The sequence below is a fragment of the Homarus americanus genome, unplaced genomic scaffold (assembly GCF_018991925.1).
Source record: "Homarus americanus isolate GMGI-L3 unplaced genomic scaffold, GMGI_Hamer_2.0 scaffold23578, whole genome shotgun sequence".
Taxonomy (NCBI): Eukaryota; Metazoa; Arthropoda; class Malacostraca; order Decapoda; family Nephropidae; genus Homarus; species Homarus americanus.
This window is the reverse complement of record NW_024733231.1, coordinates 8,989,217-9,014,957: the sequence shown is the minus strand read 5'-3', so window position 1 is coordinate 9,014,957 and position 25,741 is coordinate 8,989,217. Positions and strand designations below refer to the sequence as shown.

General features: G+C 37.9%; 2 protein-coding genes across 2 annotated transcripts; both read right to left on the bottom strand.

Annotated features, from left to right (window-relative positions):
* Positions 1–402: 402 nt before the first annotated feature.
* LOC121869513 (four-domain proteases inhibitor-like) lies at positions 403–7,387 on the bottom strand. The gene is made up of 7 exons (XM_042370867.1): positions 7,309–7,387; positions 6,511–6,645; positions 6,122–6,265; positions 3,547–3,690; positions 3,252–3,395; positions 2,343–2,483; positions 403–1,488 (listed from the first exon to the last, which is right to left on the bottom strand). Exons 1-7 carry the CDS (start codon positions 7,385–7,387, stop codon positions 1,454–1,456), a joined length of 822 nt encoding a protein of 273 aa, XP_042226801.1. The 3' UTR covers positions 403–1,453.
* A 2,451-nt stretch (positions 7,388–9,838) lies between these two features.
* On the bottom strand, positions 9,839–24,860 carry LOC121869740 (protein-associating with the carboxyl-terminal domain of ezrin-like). The gene is made up of 11 exons (XM_042371303.1): positions 22,634–24,860; positions 20,633–20,749; positions 20,143–20,331; positions 19,795–19,886; positions 19,265–19,434; positions 18,819–19,005; positions 17,393–17,532; positions 16,809–16,984; positions 16,447–16,596; positions 15,643–15,769; positions 9,839–15,302 (listed from the first exon to the last, which is right to left on the bottom strand). The coding sequence occupies exons 1-11, from the start codon at positions 22,823–22,825 to the stop codon at positions 14,242–14,244; spliced, it is 2,601 nt and encodes an 866-aa protein (XP_042227237.1). The 5' UTR covers positions 22,826–24,860; the 3' UTR covers positions 9,839–14,241.
* Positions 24,861–25,741: the final 881 nt, after the last annotated feature.

Genomic DNA, 25,741 nt, shown 5'->3' with positions numbered 1-25,741 from the left:
CTAATTGAAAAATACATGTCCCAGTTATGCCTCGCCGGGCGTCTTATCTCTGGTAAAACAAACTTTGGAGTTGGTTGCGTGGGTAAGCCTAACGCAACCCATGACATTCGTAAATTGAGATTCGTATGTGTCTATTTATTAATAATTGTAGTCCCTGATCGTTACCGACTCCACCCAAGACTTGGCATCTGCTCATCACTACTGGTATTCACACACCTAGAGGAAATTTGGTTTTAAGGAAATAAAAAGTGTACAGGTGTGATTAATAACTACATAACTGAGAAGATACTGTAATTTCTGCTTATGCTATTATTTACCCGTAATTCTCTGAATATTCTTACTTCAAATATATACCAAACTGAACGTTATAATTTATATATGAAGGAATAATAAACCAACCAATATAATGCATTTTTATTCCTCAATATCTTACATCTTTGAAAATTGACGTAATATTTGCAGTGTAAGGAGATAATTGATTATCTTACGTGTGTTACGTGTTAAATTTAATCATACAATACTGTATTAGAATACTGCATTGTTATATATAGTTTCAGATGTCCTATTTTCAGTTTTTTCTTATTGGAACATATTCATAATAATAACAATAATAATAATAATAATAATAATAATAATAATAATAAATGTTCCAATAATGACATAAGTAGCCTAATATCTTAACAGATAAATCAGTACTGTACTTCAAAGACGTTACAAACATAATCCTTGAATGTGTAAACAAAACACTTAAAACTGACATAGAAACTAGGATATATATGTAACAACAAGACAAAATTAATAGAAACTTAATAGAATCAATTCCAAGATTTTCAAAGGCTGAAACCTCTTGGGAAATTAGGAGCAACTATTTTTACTGTTCTTGTGGATTTTGATTCTAATTGAGCGTATTTAGTTAAGGTAGTGTTTCCGTACATCAAACCTGAAAATAAACCATCACACAAACCTTATTGAGATCTCTACAGTACCTTGATGTTAATGTTTTGATTCGATTCCGTGTAAAAAGAAAACTTGTCTTCTTTTTCGTATTGCTCTGGGTCTCATTTACATTATCTGTACCCGAGGCAAATTGTATCCTAACTCCTGTTGGAAACGTTCAAAATTTACAGGTATAACTTCAAGAAATACAGGTGAGTACAGTGATATTACAGACACCGGGTAGAAAACCACAAACTGATATTATAATTTGAGTACTGAAAACCGCGTCTCATAATCAGTCATTGGCGGAGACTTAACTTGTGCTGGGCCAGGCAGGAAGGTAGTGGTGGCAGTAGGTAGTGTTGGCAGGTACTGCTGGTGGTATCAAGTGTTGGCAGATGGTATTGTGGTGGTAGATGGTGGCGGTGTCAGACTGGTGGTGGCAGGTGGTGTCAGGGGAGACAGGTGGTGACAGGTGGTGGTGGTGGTCGCTCCTTCATTTACCTTGTCTTCATCTTCAATTTGCCAGTTTGTTCCTTATTGTCCAAATCTCTAAAATAGAAATAGAGAAAATAGATACAGTGTGTGTGTGTGTGTGCGTGGTGTGCGTGTGTGTGTCTTCACCTTCATCGCAACACAAAAACCATCAAGGGTTTTCCACCGACAATCAGATAAGCTACTCAAGCTATACTCTTACCACCTGAGACGACATCCTGTGTTTGTCACGCCAGGTGGTTTACCAGGTGTGACATCTCCTGAATTGTTAAACTGACCTTTGACCTCTACCCCAAAACTTCTATGACGTCGATGAGGTCAAGGGCTTCACTTGGCGAATCTCTATGCTTAGTAGGTGCAGTTGTGAAAATGTGTTGTAACCCGTGTCTCCAAGTGGCCAACCTATATGACCTATAGCAAACCCATCCATCAATCACGTCCGTCGTTACATTACTACTCATTCATTCATAAATAGTGATACTACGACGGCGACGGTGCTGTTTGGAGACACGGCTAGTTCACACACCTTATGGACCCTTCCTGCCAGATTTGTAGTGTGTGTGTGTGTGTGTGTGTGTACATATGTCCATTTTTTATGTGTGTCTGTTTGTGTATAAAAAAAAGCCACTTGCTCTTCCTTTATAGAATTCACTGACTTACTACCTGTCCTAAGTATTCCATTTAAAGAATATGACTCAATACCGTAAATTCTTAGATAAATTCGCTACCAAAGGAACCTAACTCATTAACTTATCTAAACAAATCCCAAATTCTCCCTTACTCAAAATATTTCCTAAAAGAATCTTCATTTTAAATAACAACAAATATTAAATAGCAAAATCACAAAATATCACTTCCTGTATAATAATTTCGTTTAAATCGATAATTTCCCAATGATTATAATTACTCACGACAAGCTCCTGGTTTGAGGGACGGGTCGTTGCAAATGGCGATGTTCAGTTGGCATTCATTTCCGTACACCTTGCCATTGTTGTCACACCTAGGGTCATAGTGAAGAGGGCAGAGTGTAGGGCACTCTTCTTCCTGAGAATCTATAGGTGTACGTTGATGAGGTTAATGGGAATACAGACGTGGAAATATGTATAAACAAACTCAAATATTCACTAAAAAATTATTCGGCACTCTTACAGCGTGATACAATATGACACGGGAGCCGAATAATTTTTTAGTGGGTGTACATTGGCCTAAAATTGATATGTACACACAATATATGGGCCTGAAAATATGTGCACATAAATCCAAATGCTAACACATACATACATACATACATACATACATACATACATACATACATACTGTCCAGATATGTATCATTCTCCCCCACATTCACACACCTTCCCTCATATTCACTCACCATCCTCACAATCGATCGCTCACACCTCTCATTCATTCACCTTCTCACATTCACCACCTCCATTCGCCCCGGTAGGCCAGATGGAGGGAGCGTCGTTGCATCTTGCATTATCCAACATGCAGTCACTCTCATAGGTCACCCCGTCTGTGCCACACACTGGGTCGGCGGTGTTACTACACCATTTAGCGCACTGTTTCTCTGACAAGGTAAACAAGTCTTAGGATATTGTTTTTTAGTTAATTTATAAATTAAATATATAGAAATTACTATAAAATTAATTAATAGACTGAGGCAGACAGCCAGACACAGTCACAGAGACAATAAGCACAATACTAGTATCATCAACCAAGTTATTCTCAATTTAAATAAACAAGTCTTGTGAGCACCATTTTCATACTCACGTGAATAACTAATGAATAACTAATGTGTTTAGTGTAATACCTACTTTCACATTTACCAAGACTCCTTATGGTGATGTCATTGTCATTGCAGTATGCAATGTCCAGGGTGCACAGGTTGGAATACGTCACGCCATTACTGCCACACACGGGGACATATTCCTTGGTGCATGGCCGAAGACACTCCCTCTCTGTATAACAAAATACAATAAACATCGCTACGACCGTAACTATTAATCACTAAAGCTTTTTTAAAGGATATATGGGTGAAGTTTTATTATAATTTTCCCAGTTTTAAAGATGAACATTAATACTAAAGGTAAGCAAAGTGGTGTAACATACTGCATTCTCCTTGTGTGGAGATGAAGATGGTAGGGTCGTGGCAGGTCGCTGAGTAAACATGCAGGGAAGTTAGAGAGACACCGTTGGTACCACACACTGGTTTATACTCGTTCGGGTCACAATAGACGTCTGGACACAGTATCTCTGGGTCAGTATATCATTAGGGAAGAGCCACAGTTAGTAAACATATACTGTATTCTAATATAACATGGATAACAATAACAACAATAATAATAATAATAATAATAACAGCGTTGATAATTGTACAGGGTAGACATTACGGTATAACATTATGGAAATAACCCATATCTCAAAAGTTTGAGCTTCACTGTGTGGTATCTTCTACACACACACACAAACACACACAGTTAAAGAAATACGTACACATTGCATAAACACAGACGCACATACACAGACACACATGCACACAGATTCACACGAACATACACAGAGTCACACGTATTTGCAGTTATGCTAAACGGAAATTTAACATTAGTAAGACTTACCAGGAATTGGGAAACTGTTGCGGGCTTAATAGATGGAGTGTCAAACCACAGCTCCTTTACTATTTTAAGGGTCCCTAATTTGTCTCCCATATAGTAACTCAGGGGAGAAACCCAATGACTCCTGGGGACATTCCCTGATGGCAAAGAGTAACAAGTCTATGCTTTCATCCCATTCCTTTGGTGTTCTATACAGTATTTTTGAGCATTGATTTGAAAGTTTGATGGAACCGTTCCAAGCAACCTTGGGATTGTGGGTGGTAAGCCGAAGATGTACAATGGTCCACACTGAGGTCTTTCATCACCTGTTTGAAAAGATTGCTCGTAAAATTGGTGCCCTGATCGGATTGGATCTCTTTAGGAATGCCCACTGAAGTGAAAAAGGTGCAAAGATGTTTGATTACGTTTTTTGAAGTGATGCTTTTAAGGGAAAAGCCTCAGGATAACGTGTACTGGTATCCATAACTGTGAGCAGGAATTGATTTCCCTTCTTAGTCTTTGGTAATGGGCCCACACAATCCACAACAATCTTTTCAAATGGTGTAGAAAATACTGATGGGCTTAATGGGAGCTACTGGTATACTTTCATTTGGTTTTCCTACCATTTGACAAATATGACAAGATTTTAGGTACTTTGACACATCCTTCCTAAGTCCAGGCCAATAATAGTGTTGGAGGAGCTTTTATATGTTTTCAGGATTCCCAAATGTCCTGAAATACCATCATGGGCAAGGGAATTAATGCTGGTCTGACTGAGGTGGGAATTACCACTTGATGTATTTCAGACCACGTGTCTAGATGGGCAAGCTCAGGGGCCTATAGGCTCATCAAACCCCTTCATGATAATAAAACACGGAAGGGTGTTAAAATCTTACCTCAACCGCTGCATGATGAAGTTTAGTCAAAGATGGATCAGATTGTTGGGCTTTAACGAGCTCCTCCTTACTAATGGTCTTATTGTACAGATCTTCTGTGGGTAGGAAGATATTAGAGGTGGTTTTAGACGAAGAGGGCCCATTTCGCACACTCTGTGACCGGGTGACAGCACAAGATGGGAAAAGATGAGGAATAGTTTCTTTTAAGGTCAGTGGTGGAGTTGACAGGTAGGAGAGTCGACTGTTTTATGTTAGGACCACTAGATCTCCTACCAAGTCATTACCCAATAATAAATGAATGCCGCACACAGGCATTGGGTCTTTCCTTATGGCTATTTGCACTTCCCCAGTAATCAAGGGACATTGAGGTGCACTTTAGCTAAAGGATAGGAAGAATGGGATGAGAGATCCGAAATTAGAACACTCTCATTAGTAAATGCGGTAGATATATCAGGAATGACGTTAAACAGGAGGATAGATTGTGCTGCGCCCGTATCACGTAGTATACGAATAGGGAAAGAACGAGACCCCTCCATGATTGAAATTTTTCCCTCATAGGTGAATGAAGAGAAGAGATCCTCATGGGGCCTTTCCACATTGGTGTTTGCTATTGGTTTGGATTTGGGATCCAGGGAACTACTTTTAGCAATTCGACACTTTGGGTGTTTAAATTCTGGATCGTATGGCCTGGGTTTTACAGTAAGAACAAGTAAGCTTGGTTGCATCGGGGGAGTAGGTGGGACCTGACCTACCACCACGTTCCAAGGTTATCATCAGAGGAGGACCCAACATGTCAGGAAGTACCACGTTCTCTACTGCCCAGTGACTCCACCAACAAAGCGTACGCATCAGCCAGCTCAGCAGCACGCCCTAAATTAACCTCTCCACGCTCCTCCACATGCTTCAAGATGTGAAATGGTATCTTGCTCTTCCACTCTCCAGGACTACCAAATTTAACAAATCCTGAAATGTACACACAATATATGGGCCTGAAAATATGTGCACATAAATCCAAATGCTAACACATACATACATACATACATACATACATACATACATACATACATACATACTGTCCAGATATGTATCATTCCTCCCCTCACATTCACACACCTTCCCTCATATTCACTCACCATCCCTCACAATCGATCGCTCACACTCCTTCTCATTCATTCACCTTTCCTCACATTCACTCACCTCCACATTCGCCCCGGTAGGCCAGATGGAGGGTAGCGTCGTTGCATCTTGCATTATCCAACATGCAGTCACTCTCATAGGTCACCCCGTCTGTGCCACACACTGGGTCGGCGGTGTTACTACACCATTTGGCGCACTGTTTCTCTGACAAGGTAAACAAGTCTTAGGATATTGTTTTTTAGTTAATTTATAAATTAAATATATAGAAATTACTATAAAATTAATTAATAGACTGAGGCAGACAGCCAGACACAGTCACAGAGACAATAAGCACAATACTAGCATCATCAACCAAGTTATTCTCAATTTAAATAAACAAGTCTTGTGAGCACTATTTTCATACTCATGAATAACTAATGAATAACTAATGTGTTTAGTGTAATACCTACTTTCACATTTACCAAGACTCCTTATGGTGATGTCATTGTCATTGCAGTATGCAATGTCCAGGGTGCACAGGTTGGAATACGTCACGCCATTACTCACACACACGGGGACATATTCCTTGGTATGGCACACCCTCTCTGTATAACAAAATACAATAAACATCGCTACGACCGTAACTATTAATCACTAAAGCTTTTTTAAAGGATATATGGGTGAAGTTTTATTATAATTTTCCCAGTTTTAAAGATGAACATTAATACTAAAGGTAAGCAAAGTGGTGTAACATACTGCATTCTCCTTGTGTGGAGATGAAGATGGTAGGGTCGTGGCAGGTCGCTTGAGTAAACATGCAGGGGCTAGAGTAGGTGACACCGTTGGTACCACACACTGGTTTATACTCGTTCGGGTCACAATAGACGTCTGGACACAGTATCTCTGGGTCGGGGTATATCATTAAGGGAAGAGCCACAGTTAGTAAACATATACTGTATTCTAATATAACATGGATAACAATAACAACAATAATAATAATAATAATAATAACAGCGTTGATAATTGTACAGGGTAGACATTACGGTATAACATTATGGAAATAACCCATATCTCAAAAGTTTGAGCTTCACTGTGTGGTATCTTCTACACACACACACAAACACACACAGTTAAAGAAATACGTACACATTGCATAAACACAGACGCACATACACAGACACACATGCACACAGATTCACACGAACATACACAGAGTCACACGTATTTGCAGTTATGCTAAACGGAACTTTAACATTAGTAAGACTTACCAGGAATTGTTTTCTTAGTCTGGGATGCTGTTGCCACCACCGCCACAACCACCAGCATCAGCACTGCGGTGCGAGTCATTGTGTCCAGTGTTGATTTCACCACAACAGTAAACACACACCTACAGTACAGCAAGACATTCAGTCCTCAGTACACAACTTGAATTACAAAGAAAAAGTATAACTTATTTTGGTTTTACTACGTACACAAATTACTAAAGCCGTAATGTTAAGGGTCGACATCTATAGAGGATGAATAATTTGCCATTGAATGGTGGAACTACTACGAACCAGCCTTGTGAAGGACTGCCAAAATGATTTATGCAGGGACGCTCTTGCTTGACACAATCTCAAGGTGTCAGTTGATCGAAAATGTCCAAAGGAGGGCCACCAGTCTGGTGCCTGCACTTCGGCACTTCAGTAACCCAAAGAGATTAGAACGCCTGCAACTACCTAGCTTATACTACAGACTAACAAGAGGTGACCTAATTGTTGTTTATAAACATCTCAGAGGGCACTACTCGATCGAATGTCCATTCCAGTAGCTGGCGGACGCCAGGGGTCACAGCTCAAAGTTGAAGAAGCCACAAGTCCAGAAAATTGTGAGGGCAAACTTTTTCGGAGTGAGTACTGTGAACACTTGGAACAATCTGCCAAAGAGTGTTGTGACGTTACCGAGTGTCACGTGACCTGCTTCAAGACCACAGACTTTGCAACACTGGCGCAGATACATTCTGGATCCAGTACATGTTCAGTACTTGTCAACAGAGCGTAACAGAGACGTAACCGACCGCCCAAGCAGTTTACGAACCGATCAGTGGCAAAGAGAATAAGGGACAGTACATTGTTGGGTGAGAAAGGTTGGGAAACGGTCCTGACTTCTGTATTACTGCTGTTATATTATCACTAAATAAAAAGAAATTATAAGTCTTACAGCAATAAAGTGATTATGAGACCTGACTTTCAATGCGAGATCCAGCCTTCATGAGACTCAACCACTTCACAAACCATCCCAGGTAGAGGGAAGGGTCGACCAACTCGAAGCAGAAGACAGATTAAGTGAACAATATTCTTATACAAAAATACTAGATACCTAAACAGTTGCAGTTTTACTAATCTTTCCATCATATTTAGATGGTCTAAGTTCTAAAATGTTTATTCTTTTTTATAATTCAACTGTAAATTTATACTGAACTTAATGCTTCGAATCATAGCTCTGAAGCTTCACAGAGAACAACAAGCTCTTCACCTATTCTAAATAGTGAAGTACAAAATGTACTATACTTTCAAAAACAATTCATATAATTACTGAAAAAACTCTTACGGTTTGATAAGTTTTCTTCAGTATATCAGAAAAACACTTACCGGAGGAGAGACAGTCGGTGATATACAGTATAAGCAGACCTCCACAAACCGTCTTCTTGATGGCTCAAGCTCCACTGTTAACGCTTTGACCCCAACGCCTACATTTTGTTAACATCATGACGTCACTCACACCTACACAAGCACACGCACAGGACTCGGTATTCCCCTGTAATCAGCAGGTGAGAAGAGATAGGTTAGGTTGTTGTGGATAAAAAGGGATGTTTATGTCTTCATTTCATAAATTAATTCTTGTAATAAGAATAATGGGATTCCAACATCAACCCTGACTCCACCCAGCTGGTTTTATGGCCATGATCGTAATATATTGACTACAGTTATTATGTCTCTCCCTAATGAAGGATGTTAATATATGCCTTTAACATAGTGATAATTATCTTAACTATAACATTACTCCCGATTACCCATTTGGTCTTAAACAGTATAAGCAATATGTATATTAAACTTGGTTCTCTATATTCAAACACGATTAAAGTAATACTATTAAAATCGGTAAGTTTATTTTGTATTTTGAATTCTTTTGTTTGTCAAATTTCAATGATGGTGTACTGTATTCTTTCAGGAATTATTGTCGTCTTCAAAATAACACATTAGCAATGTTTGAGTCAGTTTCACACACCTGGATGACTAGGCAGTAACACATATCTATTATGTACATGTACTTTAGTTTCCAGTGGTGTGTAGGGGAACCTGGTCTTGTTTTACCCACCAGCTGCCTTTAGGTCATCGTGGTAAACCAAAGCCACACACACACACATGGAAGATGGTCATAAAACGTTGATAATAATGATGTCATTTTTTAGGGTTCTGTATGACTGAGACTGTCTTCAAATGACATTACTACAAAATTTACAATGGAAATTCACCCAACCTCAGAGCGTATGTTGCTTTGTTTATAGTGTGTCATGAAGGAGGAATAGGGGCATACAGTACCTTCTGCATGGGGTTATATATATAGCTTTTAGAGGTTGCTCAATACTGCACTGTTCTCACCTGAGTTCCTGAATCCTATCTACCAGAGCTAGATGAATAAACATACATTGATTAGGGGCTGCGTTAAAGATTCCCAGCTGAATCTAGTGATTTATGCTTCCACAGAGACTATGAACATCTTGACACACAACGGTTCAAACAAATTATCAAGCAGTAATTGGTTTAAAGAAATTTATTACAAATGATTCATTTAACACATTGTTGAGAGCATACAATTATTACACAATAATAAAAAATATCACAATCACAAAGGTATTATTTTCACATGTGTGGTAAAGACAAATACTATATTGCACGTAACTCATAAAAAATGACTACAAGGAAAAATATATTTTTTGTACTGTTCTGATTTTGTCATATTTTGTGCCAATCAGGGAATGTTACAAAAGACATAAGCCTGTTGGTATGCTAATGCAGGAACTACATATGATCCCATCTATGGACTTCTTGTAATCATTATACAAAGACCTCTCCTCCTGACTGTACAAGGTGTCTCATAGGTCACACACCATAAGAAAATTACAGTAATGCTCTCCTCTTTTCTCAGGTAAGGGAATCCCAACATATCAGTGAAGAAATAAACACTTGAGGAAAGAGTTAGTTTCATACTCAAGTAGAGAGAGCCAGTTGCAAAATAATTTAATCAACAAAACCCAGGCATTCATTGATTTCCTATGATTCCCTGACTTGAGAAAAAAGTGGAACAATAACTTTTTTATGGTGCATGACCAATGAGACACCCTGCACATCCACACAAGGTCTCTAGTTGATAAAAATCATACCAATACATTTCTTAGAAAGTTCTAACATTTACAAATGAATCCGATATTAATTGCTACCTGATTTGCACATGCACTCAATCAAGGAACTCTAGTCAAAATTTATTTCAGTCCACAAATGAGATGTAAGCTCAGCTGCATGAACCCAACACAGAGGTTATGAGGAACTAGTAAGCATCTGCTTAAGTCTTCATCACGTATTATCAAGAGTTTAAATCAGAGGTTCAAAGTTAGCACACTATTGTTTTTATAACCTGTGTGTGTGTGTGTGTGTGTTTATTACACACACACACACACACAAACACATGTACACTTAAAAAGGTGTCCAAAAACTACATCGTACTAACACTGAACCCCTGATACTAAGGTGCGGTATTTCTACTACTAGTATAACTATAGCCTAAACAACAACTTTCAATCCTTGAGCACCGCTATGTTCTATACTATAATAAAAAATTATTGTCATATTAAAGTCCGAGTCATGAGATAGATGGATATACTCGTATTTTACAAAGCACAGTACAGTAACATCTGTAAAACAAATAAGCAATTTTAAGTTAGCTTCAATTTGCTCTAGTTTTATAGGAAACTCATTGACATAATATTCTTTAAATGAGCGTAATGAAATAAGTTACAACTAATACTGTATTTGCATCCTGAATACAGCCCATCTATTAACTCCTTCACTAAGGAAAAGCCAATCTTAATATTTTAGTTGGCTATCGCCAGATAATTTTATTCAACTCAGAGGGGATCCTGTACACAAGGGGTTAATATACTGGTATCTATTTATTCCCTAACACATTCTTTCTTCTATCCTTGTCCTGTACTGTGCTAAGCACCTTTGTCTCTATATCAAAGTAGAGCAAGATTTATCATATTTTTAATCTTTACTTGTCAACACCCATTACTGCACCAACAGATATACAGTAGTAAGCCAGATAAAAGTACAGTCCATCATTTCTTTCTCTATAACAGATGGAAGGGCAGATGAATCCTTCAACAAGTTCATTCTTATTATAGTATTCAGTACTCCACATTTTCCTAGTGTTTACTCTCCTATTCAAGCTTCTGTTGAGCTAGTACAGTACTGTATCCTCACTCAAAAATAAATAAAGAATATCTAAAAATCTCATAAATAACTTTTATGTACCTTAAAAAATTCTAATGGCTACAGTCTCAAGTTAAATGTATTTTTTTCATATTCTTAATCAAAACCTTATTGCGGGTGTTATGTAGTCAGATGATACTGTACATACTACTCAATAACAGTTATGGACAGTAGTTCCTTTATGCTCCTGTTCAAAACTACCAAACACAAATGAGACACTTTACCTCATGACTGTACATCCACACAAGGTCTCTGGTCTACACTAAGTAAAATGATGCATTTCTTTTGCTGTTCTTCTATATACATATTACTTGGGAACATTCACTGTACAATCTCTTTTGAAGGCAGTGAAGGTATTATCAGATCAAAAACCTGGTGAACACAACAAAGTGTGACCACCAGCTCTGAGTGAGACTTAAGTAACAACTCGTGCAGACTATTCCCCTATCATTTTAATCAGTCACCACCTCAACATACTATACTCTGCACCAAAACTTGAAATTTTTATAAACGGTTACACAATGTCCACATGTTTTACTTCAACTCTGTTCATGTCTGGGTAATTGAAATATGGTACTGTATATAATTGATGGGAAATTCTCAAAGCTGGTTTGGCTATCACACAAGTGAAACAGTCACCCTTTGCTTCCACTAAGAATATGACTAGCACTAAACATTAGACATAAATATGGAAAAATCCTTCTAACTCCATTTAACACTTCTGCAGTGAGAGAATCCCGCACGTCAAGTAGCCATTTCAATGTTGCAGTTACGGTAAGCAATATGAGACTAACACTTATCCTTGTGCCAGGGTGAAAATTTATACGGTTAACATTAACTTGCATAAAATGTCACCGAAATAAAAATTTACAACTCCAACGAACAATTAATTAGAGTACATAAATGTGCTGGGATATTTACATTGGAGAAACTTACACACGTCTGAAGTACACTCAATATTCAGTCTGTCATAAACACTGACCTACAAAGCTTTTATATTAATGCATATAAATATAATCTACTACTAGATTAACAACTCAAGGAACTTTCATATTAAAAATCAATTGCCAGCATATTTACAAACATACAGCAACCTGATGCCACTACAGGGTGTCTCATAGGTCTCACACCAGAGGAAAATTAATGTTCTTTTCTTTTTCAGGTGAGGGAATCATAACAAACCATAACAGAGGTGGCAGAGAAATGAACACTAGAGGAAAGAGTCGATTTAATATTCACATATGAAAAGCCAGATGCTACACACCGATCAACAGTGATAGAATTTAATCCACAACACTCAGGTATGTGGAAGGGGAGGTGTTGTCAATTATCTTGATCAGTGAGTAACATCTGGCTTTCCATAACTGATCATTAAACTGACTCTTTCCTAAACTGTTAATTTCTCTCTCATCGTTGTTGATTTGTTATGATTCCCTCACCTGAGATAAGAACAAATGGAAACACATGGGAATAAAGAGTTCTTGCTGGTCTACTTAATTCATTGAGTACTTTACAAAAATAATTTTCACACAGAGTCGGGAATTTTACTGTGGCAAACAGGTGTTACTATTCCTTGAAACATGTGCAGTATTGTCTATTATGTCTTACTGCTGTTATAAACCTCATAGATAAGCCGAAGGTGTTTATCCCCAGGCCACCATATCCCAGAAAGCCTACCAAAGATACAGTAATTAGCTGGGTTAACTAATGGAACAAGCATTAAATTAACCTTTGGTAAATACTCAGATATAATAGGTGGAGCTTAAACACTATACCAATGATAACAAGAACAAAGAAACAAAACTCATCAAAATAAACCGTCAACAATGAACGACCTTCAGCGGGGATGAGGCCGAGTAGCCATTATCCGACAACTTCGGAACATCTGCTAACCTAATATTCACACACAGAGAAATTAATCTTAGTTTCTTATGGGGACTGACACTTGTTCAAATATATTTACTTATGATCTAAATAAAGCTGAGAGGTAGAATGATGACTTGTCTGTTCCTCTCTCTATTGTGTCCTTCAACAGACTGATCACTTAAACTGATCTTGCCCCCAACACATACATTTCTACTTTGGGACAGCATGATCTCCTTACACTCCTTCCTGTACTTGGAGTCGGTTGCCACACACAAAATCCCCCACTTAACATTCTACTTGTCGATATTCTTCATGTTTTCCAGTGTCAGATCCCCAAAAGAACAATGACTCAAACAGCTGCTAAAGATTTCACTCAAGCCTGGATGAGTTACCTATTGCCGTCAATATTAAGTCAGGTGCATAATGTATATATCTGTTAATGTACAAACCACTAAGTGCTATTTAGGGTACGAGAATAGACAGAGAAGGGCAGACAGGGATGACAGATTAAACACGAATGTTAAATTTTACTTTCCGAGCAACAGTGAGTTTAAGATTGTGCAGCAAACTACGAAGTCTGCAATGTAACCAAGGCCTGAAAATAACCATCACGGCAAATAAAAAATAAATAAAAAATCTCCCAAAACACGGCTACCATTTTCTGATAACTACATTATTATAAAATAATTTTTGATTAAAATAAATGGTCGATCTGTAGATTCTCCAGCTTTCATTTATAATGTCTACATATTTATATAGATCTAATATAACGGTATGTACAAGTATAATTTCTGAAGTAACTATTCAGAAATCTCCCCAGCCATTGTCCCAGCTGTCTTTCACTTCACTCGTACTTGCTACACCATTATTATATGACTGAGATGCAAATGAGCTCACTGCTGACAACTCTGATCTGCCAGAACTAGTGACATTTTTATCTGATAATGAATTAATATTTACACCCATTAGCAGTGAATTCATTTCTGTGCCTTTATTAACAGACTTAGAAGGCGAACTGGTTTCAGAATTTAGTGGGGAAACGTCAAACAAGTTAATCTGTTCCCCCCATCCTTCTTCCGTCCCCCAGGCCTCAGCGGCCCCACTGGTGTCTAGCCCCGCTAACGTCTCAGAGACTGAGGGTGACCTGACTTTCTGTATTCCCTGCACCTTACAATTAGCTTCCATTAACAAAGATTCCAAGTCAAACTTCTTTGTGTCAAACTTAGGTTCAAGATCTGCAAACAGGTCCAGTTCTACATCATGTTTCTTGTTGACTTTGATGGCCAAAACATCAAACTCCTCACCAAGACTCGGAGTTCTCTTCGGCACTACACTGCTGGGTGCATCTTTATTCTTTACATTGGTGAGCTTCATACCTGACGATGATTTTACATTTACAGAATATGACCCCTCAGTAATGTTCCTCTTACTGCTACTCAATAAGGAAGCTGCTGCCTCTGGTGGTGCATTCACTTTCATCTTATTGGTACTCTTAAAAGCAAATGATGTATCTTCCTCATTCATTACATCCATTCCCCATTTATCATCACTTGTTTTTAATTCATCTTTATCTTGATTGACAGCAAGGATTGCCATAGAGAAATCCTCTAAAGGTGCATCCTGCATTTCTTCCCAATCAGAGGACCAAGCATCTACATCACTACCTACTGGTCCTGAAGGCCCTGCCGAGGGGTTTGTTAAGGTGCCGCTGTCTTCTCCTCCATCAGGCGAACTTCTCTCTGGGATCTGAGTTAAAACTATACTGTCAATTGAGAGGTTGTCCAGAGAGGTAACATCTGATTTTACTTCAGTGTTAATGGGTTCTGGTGGTAGGGAAATGGTTCGAGGTGGAGGTGGTGGTGGTTCTGTTTAGATGAGAAAAAACACATTAATTAACATACACCAGTACTTGTAAACAGTCAATTATTAAGTAAACTTTAAAGTGAGAAATCTAGTCGAAAGAATAGTTAGGACACAACAAATAGGGTGAATATCTGGTCTGAATCTTATGTTATGTTCCAGGTTCTCTCTCTTCAGTCTTTACAAACGACCTCCCCACCCATATACCTCCCCACACCCACACAACACCTTTCTGTGTGTATTTTTGCTACATTCTAGCAACCCTGAATTATTGTGCAGAAAAGGCTTGAGGAACAAAATAAAAATAAGACCAAAACCCCATCCAGTCTTGTCCAGGTGACATACCATCGGGGTGAGGCGGTGCTGAGGCTGCGAGGCGAGTCTTGGTAACTTTGCTGGTCGTGGTCTTTGGCTCAGTAGAGCTTAACTGGTGAGAGGACGCTGCTTTACTTATTGGTAAACTTGCTGCAGCCTGCAAACAAAAATATTATTCGTGTCTTAATCAAGTTGGTATCTAGACGAGTCAAAAAATTTTAAGTTAATTTTTTTCCAAACTAGGATTTCAGTAATGTACAGTACTGGTACTGTATATAGTTAAGCAACAGTCTCAGTATAATTCTGATGCCATTTATGTATATATTGTACTATAGTTTACATCGGTATATCAGATACATTCTTATTCATGATATTTTCACAATATAGGCCACTTTCAACACCTTTTATGAACCTGAAACAGAAATGTCTTTGTAATGCTCAAATTAGTGTACCAGATATCATGTTTTTGAAAGAAATGCATTTTATACAATGGCAGTGTTTGTCAGTTTACGGATAAAAAGTTACCATGTTTTCACATTTGAGAGAATAATTTAACTGATGAAGCTTTGAGACCAATGAGCTGGTGAATACATACAGAGCATACGAGTTCAAAATGTTCAGTACCTGCAACATTACAGAGCAAATATCTAATCTATCATATTCAAATATTTCAAAGCAAGGATATAGAGTTTTATCCTACAAAATATAGAGCAGAGATGTAATAAATCCTACAATATTAGAGCAGACGCATAATTTATTATCCTAAAATATTATAAAACAGATATGAAACATAATCCTACAAAACTGAACTGACCATTGACCTTTCTGACTGACCTTCGGCTTAGCAGTCGTGAAGAGATTCTGTCGATTTTCACCGATGACAGTGTTGGCACCCAGGATTGGCACAAGTTCAGCGAGGGCGTGGAGCGTAGACATCACGAGGCTGTCGCTGGAGTCACGAATACCAAGCAGCAACTCTGGCAGCTGTGATGTGACATGAAATTAACTTCAAAACATAAATAACAAGAAAAAATATAAACCATGAATTAAAATAAAATGTAAGATATAAGTACAGTAACAGCCTCTATAATTCAGGATGGTACAGGAACAAACAGCATCTATAATTCAGAATGATACAGGGACAAACTGGGTGGTACAGGAACAGTTACAGGAAACAACCTTTTGATATGACTCACCACCTCATTAGCGAGAACATCCTTGGGAATTAATGAAACATAATATGGCAGGTACATGAGCAAGATGCTTCGGACAGTTGCATCGTGTATGCCAAAGAGGCGGACAAGCTGGGGGACTATGTTACGCTGGAACACCTCCTGGCTGAACAGGCCATTCTCTGCCTCACTGTCTGCACCTGTGGGATAAAGCATTATGTTTACACACCTGAGTGATGTTGTGTATAGCTTGATCTCATTAATGTTTTAAATCTACTCCTACTTTTGTCCAGGGTGGTTCATGGGATACAGAAACCTCACAGAAAGGGCAAAACAAAAATGGAAATTTATAAAGGAAAAATAATAAAAAAACACACTCTGAGCTTTACCATATTTTCTTTTTTAATATATTAACAATAATATCAAATAATTTAAAGTTCTCCAGTTGTTCAGCTGGAGTGGACACCCAAGATTATTTCTCCCAAATGATTATGTTAATCTAATATACACTCCTCAATTTAATGTTCCAATCCTCTAATATAAATTCTAAATATCAACAGTTCCTGAGATTACTTGCCTATATCTCAACACAAAAATAATACACTGACCATTGTTAGGTATGAGCACTTTGGGCATAAGATGTGTTGAGGCAGCTGGATGCAGCAACAGTGGGCGACTTAACAACGCTTTAGCCAAAGTACCCGACACCAGTTCTTCTGGATACTGACGTAGGCTGTCAGCCACAGACCTGGTGGACGGAATAAACACTAAACACGATATCCCTCACATTAACTTCTTGGCACAGCTTTAACCATTTGTGGATGATGGTTAAGTTTTCTTCCTTAAGGAGCTTACTCATCATCCATAAAAGATTAAACCATCATCCTTAAAAGATTAAACCATCATCCTTAAAAGATTAAACCATCATCCTTAAAAGGGTGATGAAGAGGGGAAGATAATAGGCTCATACAAAACAAATAAGCAACAGGAATGGGATCAGACAACAAGTAAAATTATCTCATACATATTCACAGTCCTCACATCCTCAATTTGCATACTTAATACAAGTGAACCTCTACAAACTCACGCCCAGACACACACTAATCTCTGGAAATTTTACCCAGAAACACACTAATCTCTGGTAATTTTACTCAGAAACACACTAATCTCTAGAAATTTTACCCAGAAACACACTAATCTCTGAAAATTTTACCCAGAAACACACTAATCTCTAGAAATTTTACCCAGAAACACACTAATCTCTGGAAATTTTACCCAGAAACACACTAATCTCTGGAAATTTTACCCAGAAACACACTAATCTCTGAAAATTTTACCCAGAAACACACTAATCTCTAGAAATTTTACCCAGAAACACACTAATCTCTAGAAATTTTACCCAGAAACACACTAATCTCTGGAAATTTTACCCAGAAACACACTAATCTCTAGACATTTTACCCAGAAACACACTAATCTCTGAAAATTTTACCCAGAAACACACTAATCTCTGGAAATTTTACCCAGAAACACACTAATCTCTGGAAATTTTACCCAGAAACACACTAATCTCTGGAAATTTTACCCAGAAATACACTAATCTCTGAAATGTTACCCAGAAACACACTAATCTCTGAAAATTTTACCCAGAAACACACTAATCTCTGGAAATTTTACCCAGAAACACACTAATCTCTGAAAATTTTACCCAGAAACACACTAATCTCTGGAAATTTTACCCAGAAACACACTAATCTCTGGAAATTTTACCCAGAAACACACTAATCTCTGGAAATTTTACCCAGAAACACACTAATCTCTGAAAATTTTACCCAGAAACACACTAATCTCTGGAAATTTTACCAAGAAACACACTAACTTCTAGAAATTTTACCCAGAAACACACTAACCTCTAGAAATTTTGCCCAGAAACACACTAACCTCTAGAAATTTTACCCAGTCACACACTAACCTCTGGAAATTTTACAAAGAAACACACTAATGTCTGGAAATTTTACCCAGACACACACTTACTTGAGAAATTCCTCTCTCTTCTGGTCAGTAAGGAGGAGAACATTAGTCAGGTTATCGTGTAACTTCAAAAAATCGTGACTGAAGATGTGGTGGTCAGCTAAAGTTGCCAGACGAGGCCGCTGTGTCCAGTCTTTGTTGAGGCCGCACCTCTGGACCAGCGAGAGAAAATCCTCAGCTCCTGCCAACTCTGGTAATTAAAGGATAGCACCAAGCACCATTAAAACAACAACTAAGACAAACACCATTAAAACAGCATGCAAAATAATGGTAATTTAAGAATATTTTGTATTAGAGGGTCTTATATATATATATTAAAAAACCATGAATAGTTTGCTGAATCTCCCAAAAACACATTATGTACACTTCCCCCTATGGCAGAGAACAACTACATGTACTGGTATTATGATATGGTCCCTGGTCAGGTATATACAATAAACAACACTAACCTGACACAGTTTCAGGGGAGAGAACATCCTCAACAAGACAAGCGAAGGCGTAGGAATCTCTAGCATGCTGATAAGCGGGAGTGATCCGTGTCTTGTCGTCCGGTGGGATGAACTTCTCGTGGCAGTAGCTGTTTATGTGTTCGATGTGGTCACGGGTCAACTCTCCAAAGCTACGGAAGAGACATAGAGCCGAGTACATTATTCGATTGAGTTTACACAAAATAATTCAACTCCATAATCAATGTAGTGTCCAAGTGGTCCCAGTTCTAAGGGTTAGATTACGTTAAGTTTGAGTACGTTAGGATGGGTGGAGTTAGACCAGGTTAGACTGAGTTAGGTTGGGGTGAATCAGACTGGACTGGACTAAACAACATTACAATTGATTGGAATTAACTGGAACTGACTGGAATGGATTGGGGCATATTTGATCTCCCACCTGAAAAATAATTCTCTTCAAACCCATGAGTCCAAAATAAACTACAAAACACATACATACACACACACACACACACACACATCTCATACCGTACCTGCAGGAGTATTCAAGGCCCCACAGTTTCCACGCACCATCTGGGGTGACAAAAATACTGGCAGTGCTGACGTTGTTGTGGCTCACCCCGGCCTAGAGGATAATAAAATAAAATGGATAAATAAAACAACATGTAGACACTATACCTGGTATCTGTTAAATGACCAAGTTGAATAAAAGAATGCCCTACCAACACTCCATCAATCATTACTCCACCACCTTCATTAAGCCAATACTCCATGAATCCTTACTCCATAATAATTAAGCCAACACTCCATGAATCATTACTCCACCACCATAATTAAGTCAACAAGCTATCAATCGTTACTCCAGACAACACTCAACTTACCCTATCATGAAGAAACACTAAAGTATCAATGATAGACAGAAGACCTGCTGATATGTGTAGTGGGGAGAACTGCTCCAGGTCGTGGTGCATGAGTGGTGCGGCTCTCTCTGTCACCACCACTACCTCCCCTCCGATCATTCCACCATCGAGGTACTTCAGTAATCCAGGGTGTCGGTACACTCTGCTGGCCTAAAAAAATAATCACAATGTTATAAAAATATTAGAAAGTGTTAGAAATATTGGATGTTTTCAGGTACTGTACTGTAGTAATGTCCTAAATATGTTCAGTACATAAATGTTTTAGAGAAAATTCATTCAAAGGAGCATAAATTAAACTAAAGTTATTATTATTATACATGTCAGTACACTCTTCTGGCTTTAAAGATAATGACAGGGAGGTTAATCTTCAGGTAATCCAAGAGATTTTTCCTTCTTACAAATCAACTGGTAAATATATCCAAAAACAGTAGGTCCGGCCATCTTACATTACCTGCAATGCTCTCTCAATGTATGGTCTCTTGCGGGAGGAGGAAGGATGGGCAGCGGAGAACACTGTCACTGGGACGCCCTCCAGTTCCCCAGGCGCCATCATCCAGTCTTCATAGACCTGCAAAAAGGCTTTTTACAGTAACAATTCTATACATTTATATTGTTAAACCTTCACCAACATAAATACTGAACTAAGTCCTTTATGTAAACTGTGTGTAGGATTCTAACTGTAATACTTCATGATACTGTATAAATAAAAGGCTAATAAAGCATTAATGATACATATAGATTGGATTAGATCAAGTTGGATAAGGTGAATTCAGTTTGCTTGTTTTTAAAGGTACAAGATATCCCAGCCACCACTATGGACATGGACTTCGATACTTTATAATGAACAGTTCTCTGTTACACATAATGGTTTACATATAAAGAAAATTTTTATTGAAGACATCACTGAAGGGTCAAGGTTTAGGAGAAGGTCGCCACTCTATTCATGCTATTTTTTCACAGGATCTTCTACACAGATGTTTGTTTTGGGATCACCTGAAAAATATCCACCCAGTTTATTTCACCTAAAGATTAATCACCCAAATGCTAACCAAACCTATCCTGACCTAACCTCATCCCTTTAATAGTAATGTACTATGGTGGCTAATCTTCAGGTGGAACAAGCTGGGGTGGAGATTCTTCAAGTGGTCTTTGTTTTCGGTGAATTTATAGTATCACACCGGTCTTTATTTCCGTATTAAAAATGTGTATCTCGTAATGTTTACACAATTCTAAGACATTTTTCTTCTATTATACTTCCATCGGAAATTAAGGATAACCGAGATATTAATTTTTCAAGATTGTTACTTTCACTCAGTCACAAATGTCATGATTTGTTTACTTTCGCGGAGGTGGTCTGACCCCCTGCTCACGAATTGCATCGTTCCAGGCCTCCGACCAGAGGGTTGGGTTAGGTTAGGTTTTTTGGTTGGTTGGTAATATGTTATGTTATTTATTCTAAAAAAATCCTACCTTTTCCATTATGACTGTTTGGTGGAGGGTGGGGGGGGGGTATCTGAAAACACGTGATTTCCAGTGGCAAAGAATGTCAAATTCGTTCAAAACTCATCAAAATAAATAGGAAAAACCTATTTTTAATATCAAAACAAAGACCAGAGTGATACTTTAAATTGACCTTGTTTTCCTGCACTGAATATGAAGTAATATAAATAATGGTGACAGATATATCGTTCCCATATATATAAATATAAACAGACATACAGACACTGAAAATAGTGAGATTTATAGACAGAGGCACAGATACCAAGTACTGTTCATAAATATATAGTTAATTAGAAACAGAGATAACTATACTGAATGATTTACACTCTTAAATATTAAACTTATTATTAAAAGTCCAATAAAAAATAATAGGGGTATAGCAGCACTCATATCCTTTATCTTAATCCATCAGTTAAACCAATAGTGACAAATATATAAATAAATGGTAATTAAGGAATTCAGTGAAAATGGGCATTTCATGGCTACCTTGAGATACCTTTTAATTGGCCTTTTGTTTACCTTTGTTTGTACACCTGCACTGTCTTTGTAATGTATATATGTATATGAAACATTGTGAAGTCATTTAGCATATTTGATAAATAAATATTAATCTGTGTACCTATCTACGTGTCTATCCATAAGATATTATGCTGTACTGTACTTGTTTTTGTGTCGTAATATTACCACGCACCTCGACCACAGCTGTACTCCACTTATAAATACTACCGTGTAACCTTTTACATCACCATAAATCCACACACACTAACCACCATAAAAGCTAAGAACAATAGTAATTACTTATAATCATCAATCTTATAAATTTAAAGTACAAAATGAACTCATGGACCTTTAAATTTATATATATCGTCTCACCTCGAACCATAATCGCATCATCACCATAATTACATTGATTTATCTCACGATTAAATGATTCGGGGATAGATCAACCCACCTCGCCTTTATCCCTGTCCACCTCCAAGTGTCCTAGAGTGCTGTCGGCATTCCCCATGGCTTGAGGAGCGCCTGAGAGGGGTATTAAGTAGCGGTGTGTGGGGAGGAGGGCAGCGCAGTCTTCCCTCCTACTGCTGTTTACGTCAAACAGGAGACCGTCCAGCAGAGATGGTGGCCTCGACCTACACAGCATTGCCAACCTCAGCTTTTAAAAAGCGCTAGATGCATGATTAGTTTGATAGATAAGTACGTAAAGCGGAGATGGGTAGATGTATAATTAGGTAGGTAACTTGCAACTAAATGGAGATATACCTCATCAATCTCAGCCTCTAAGAACTGCTAGATGGATGGATAGATGGAGAGAAAGGTAAATATTTATTGATAGACAAGCAGAAAGATATCTCACCAGTCACAGCCACCAAGTTCGACAGATGTTAGATAGATGGATACTTTGCGTAGCAAGGCTTCCCAAACACACTATTTTTTTTTTTGAATGTGGCATTAGCCCACCCGGGCATAGGTCACCAACCCACTTCGGGGCCTTGGAATGGGGCGGAAAAAATAAATTGCACCATAGATAAATACAGAACTGAGAAAAATAAAACAGATCAAGAGTGAGAAACGATATATGTTGTGTTGTCAAAGTAAGAGAAAAAATTAAGACCCCTTAATTGTGTGTAAATGAAGCAGAAAGTTAGTCAAATGAGCAACCTGGAACTTGATCACAATTTTTATGATTCCATATGACACATGGCACACTTATGCTTCCAATATCTTTCCAGGCGATAGTACCTCCCATTTTGATAGATACCTACTACTGTACCTACTACTGTATAGTACTAGCAAGCAATATGTAACAGACAGATCGACCGCCCGACCATACGTGAACTCTGTGGTGTAGACACTGTAGAGGATAAAGAAAGGGAGAGGATACCCCGCCAGCGCCAACCTCTGCCACCAAGGCCCACTAGAATAGATGGATGGTTAGATCGACTGAAACATATTCCTTCAGTAAAATGTCTACACTTTCTCAATAATGTTGGGATCCCCCGTGCTCAAGTAAACGACATCAAGGAGTGGGGCTAGGCTTTATCACCGAGATAAATAATGTTAAACTAAAGAAAAATAACAATTAAATACTTTACTTATACACTTATAGATAATGTGAGTCGAATTGAGAGTAGAGGGCCAGGGGTAGAAAGAGACTGGGATAAATATGAGACGTACCAATTTTTTTTAGGGATGGAGGTGTAATGCTGGAGATATTAATGTGTGGACTTGAAGTTAAGGGGGTTAGAGAAAGATATAGGCTGGGATGGATGAAGGAAATTAAAAGTTGTGGTCCCTGGAGAGAAACACAAAGAAGGAAGATTGGTAAACACACAGTGAAAACATGTAACTTGGACTGTACCTTGAGTGACTGGGTGTTAGATACTGAACATGTTTATATATTTCGTACTAAATGAAACCGTGAATTAATGCGAGATTATACTCACCACTGTTGTCATTTTACTCGTTAATTTATTGTTTCCAAATTTGAATTAGAAAATGTCAAAGAAGATTCACTTTTTATCTTTTCACCTCTGAGCTTACGAGCCATCCAAGCGGTTAGTCTGTTATGTCAAAGAAGATTCACTTTTTATCTTTTCACCTCTGAGCTTACGAGCCATCCAAGCGGTTAGTCTGTTCTCTTGTACCTTGTTTATGGCCGTCATTATCCATTGTTTATACAGGAAGAAACCGGTATATACTCACTACTCTGAGTTCGGACCCGGGAATTGATCCCAGCAAAAAAGTGAGAGCCTGAACTACCTGTATTTACCTACTTTTACTTATATCTTCGTTAGTCGCTTAGCTAATCTTATTTTAAAGGAAACCCATACTAAAAAAAATAACTATGAGATATCAAATAATTAATGTAATATCACTTATTTCTGTTATTTGGCATTATTTAACAGTTAACCACATAAACTTGGCAAGAAAAGTTAGCAGAATTACGCTGCACTTGGCATTACTACAATTGCCACCAATCACAAGAAGCCACTGTTTTCCCATCAATCACATCATAACTCTCAGAAAACAAGCTCATAATATACACCAATGTTTACAATAAAAGGATAATGTACAGACTGGGTTTAAGTTGGCCAGCAATCCCCAATACAAGTACAAGTACTGGGTTTAAGTATGCTGCGTCAGATGTCCGTACGTGCTGGGTATGTCCATGATCTGGGCACTGAGTACCATGATGAGTCAAGTTGATACACAGTCATGTTAGAAATTATTGTACTATGACTGGCGTGTTATTTTGTATCTTTTAGTTATCGGGAATATATTACTGTATACATTTAATTATTACTTCTATAATTTATTACTTATTTTGCCCAGAGGAACGATATGTATGTATACAGTAATTAGTTAAGTTGAATTACGGATTGAATTAGGTTATTTGGGGGAAGATGTCTTCACATACAAACACACTCACATTTATAAACATATACACATAACCACTCACAAATACATGCACAACCACGCATTTACAAACAAAACTACCCACACACAAATACAAGCACTTAAAGAAATACACACATTCTCGTTCAGCCCAAGTTATCCGTGACGTCCAAGCGCTGCCATTGTATCATCATTTAATTACCTCTCTACACTACCTGCATTACCTACACCTGGTTGGAAAGTTATTCGTATCCCTTTAAGGTTACTTAACTTTTTAGGTTTACGATTAATCCGCCTAACGCTACTTACCCGAGCCTAACCACCCTAACGCTGCACTAACCTAGATGGATAGGTAGATAGATAGATGGGCATACACAGTCAGTTATAAATACAGATAAATAGAGATTTACATTAATTAAAAACCGCTTATAAGTTTGTATTGGTTATCTTGTTTACATAGGCCGCGCATGCACATAAAAACAATAGCAATTTATTTCGATTAAATTGAGTATAAATAACTCAAAGATTTAATTAATTAAATATAATACTCGATGAAGTTTTCCATGTTTCTTATATTATAGAACTGATAGAACTGAATTGTTAGGAGAAAATACCATTACAAAGAATGAAGAACATTACTAGGCTTAAAACGGAAGAATAT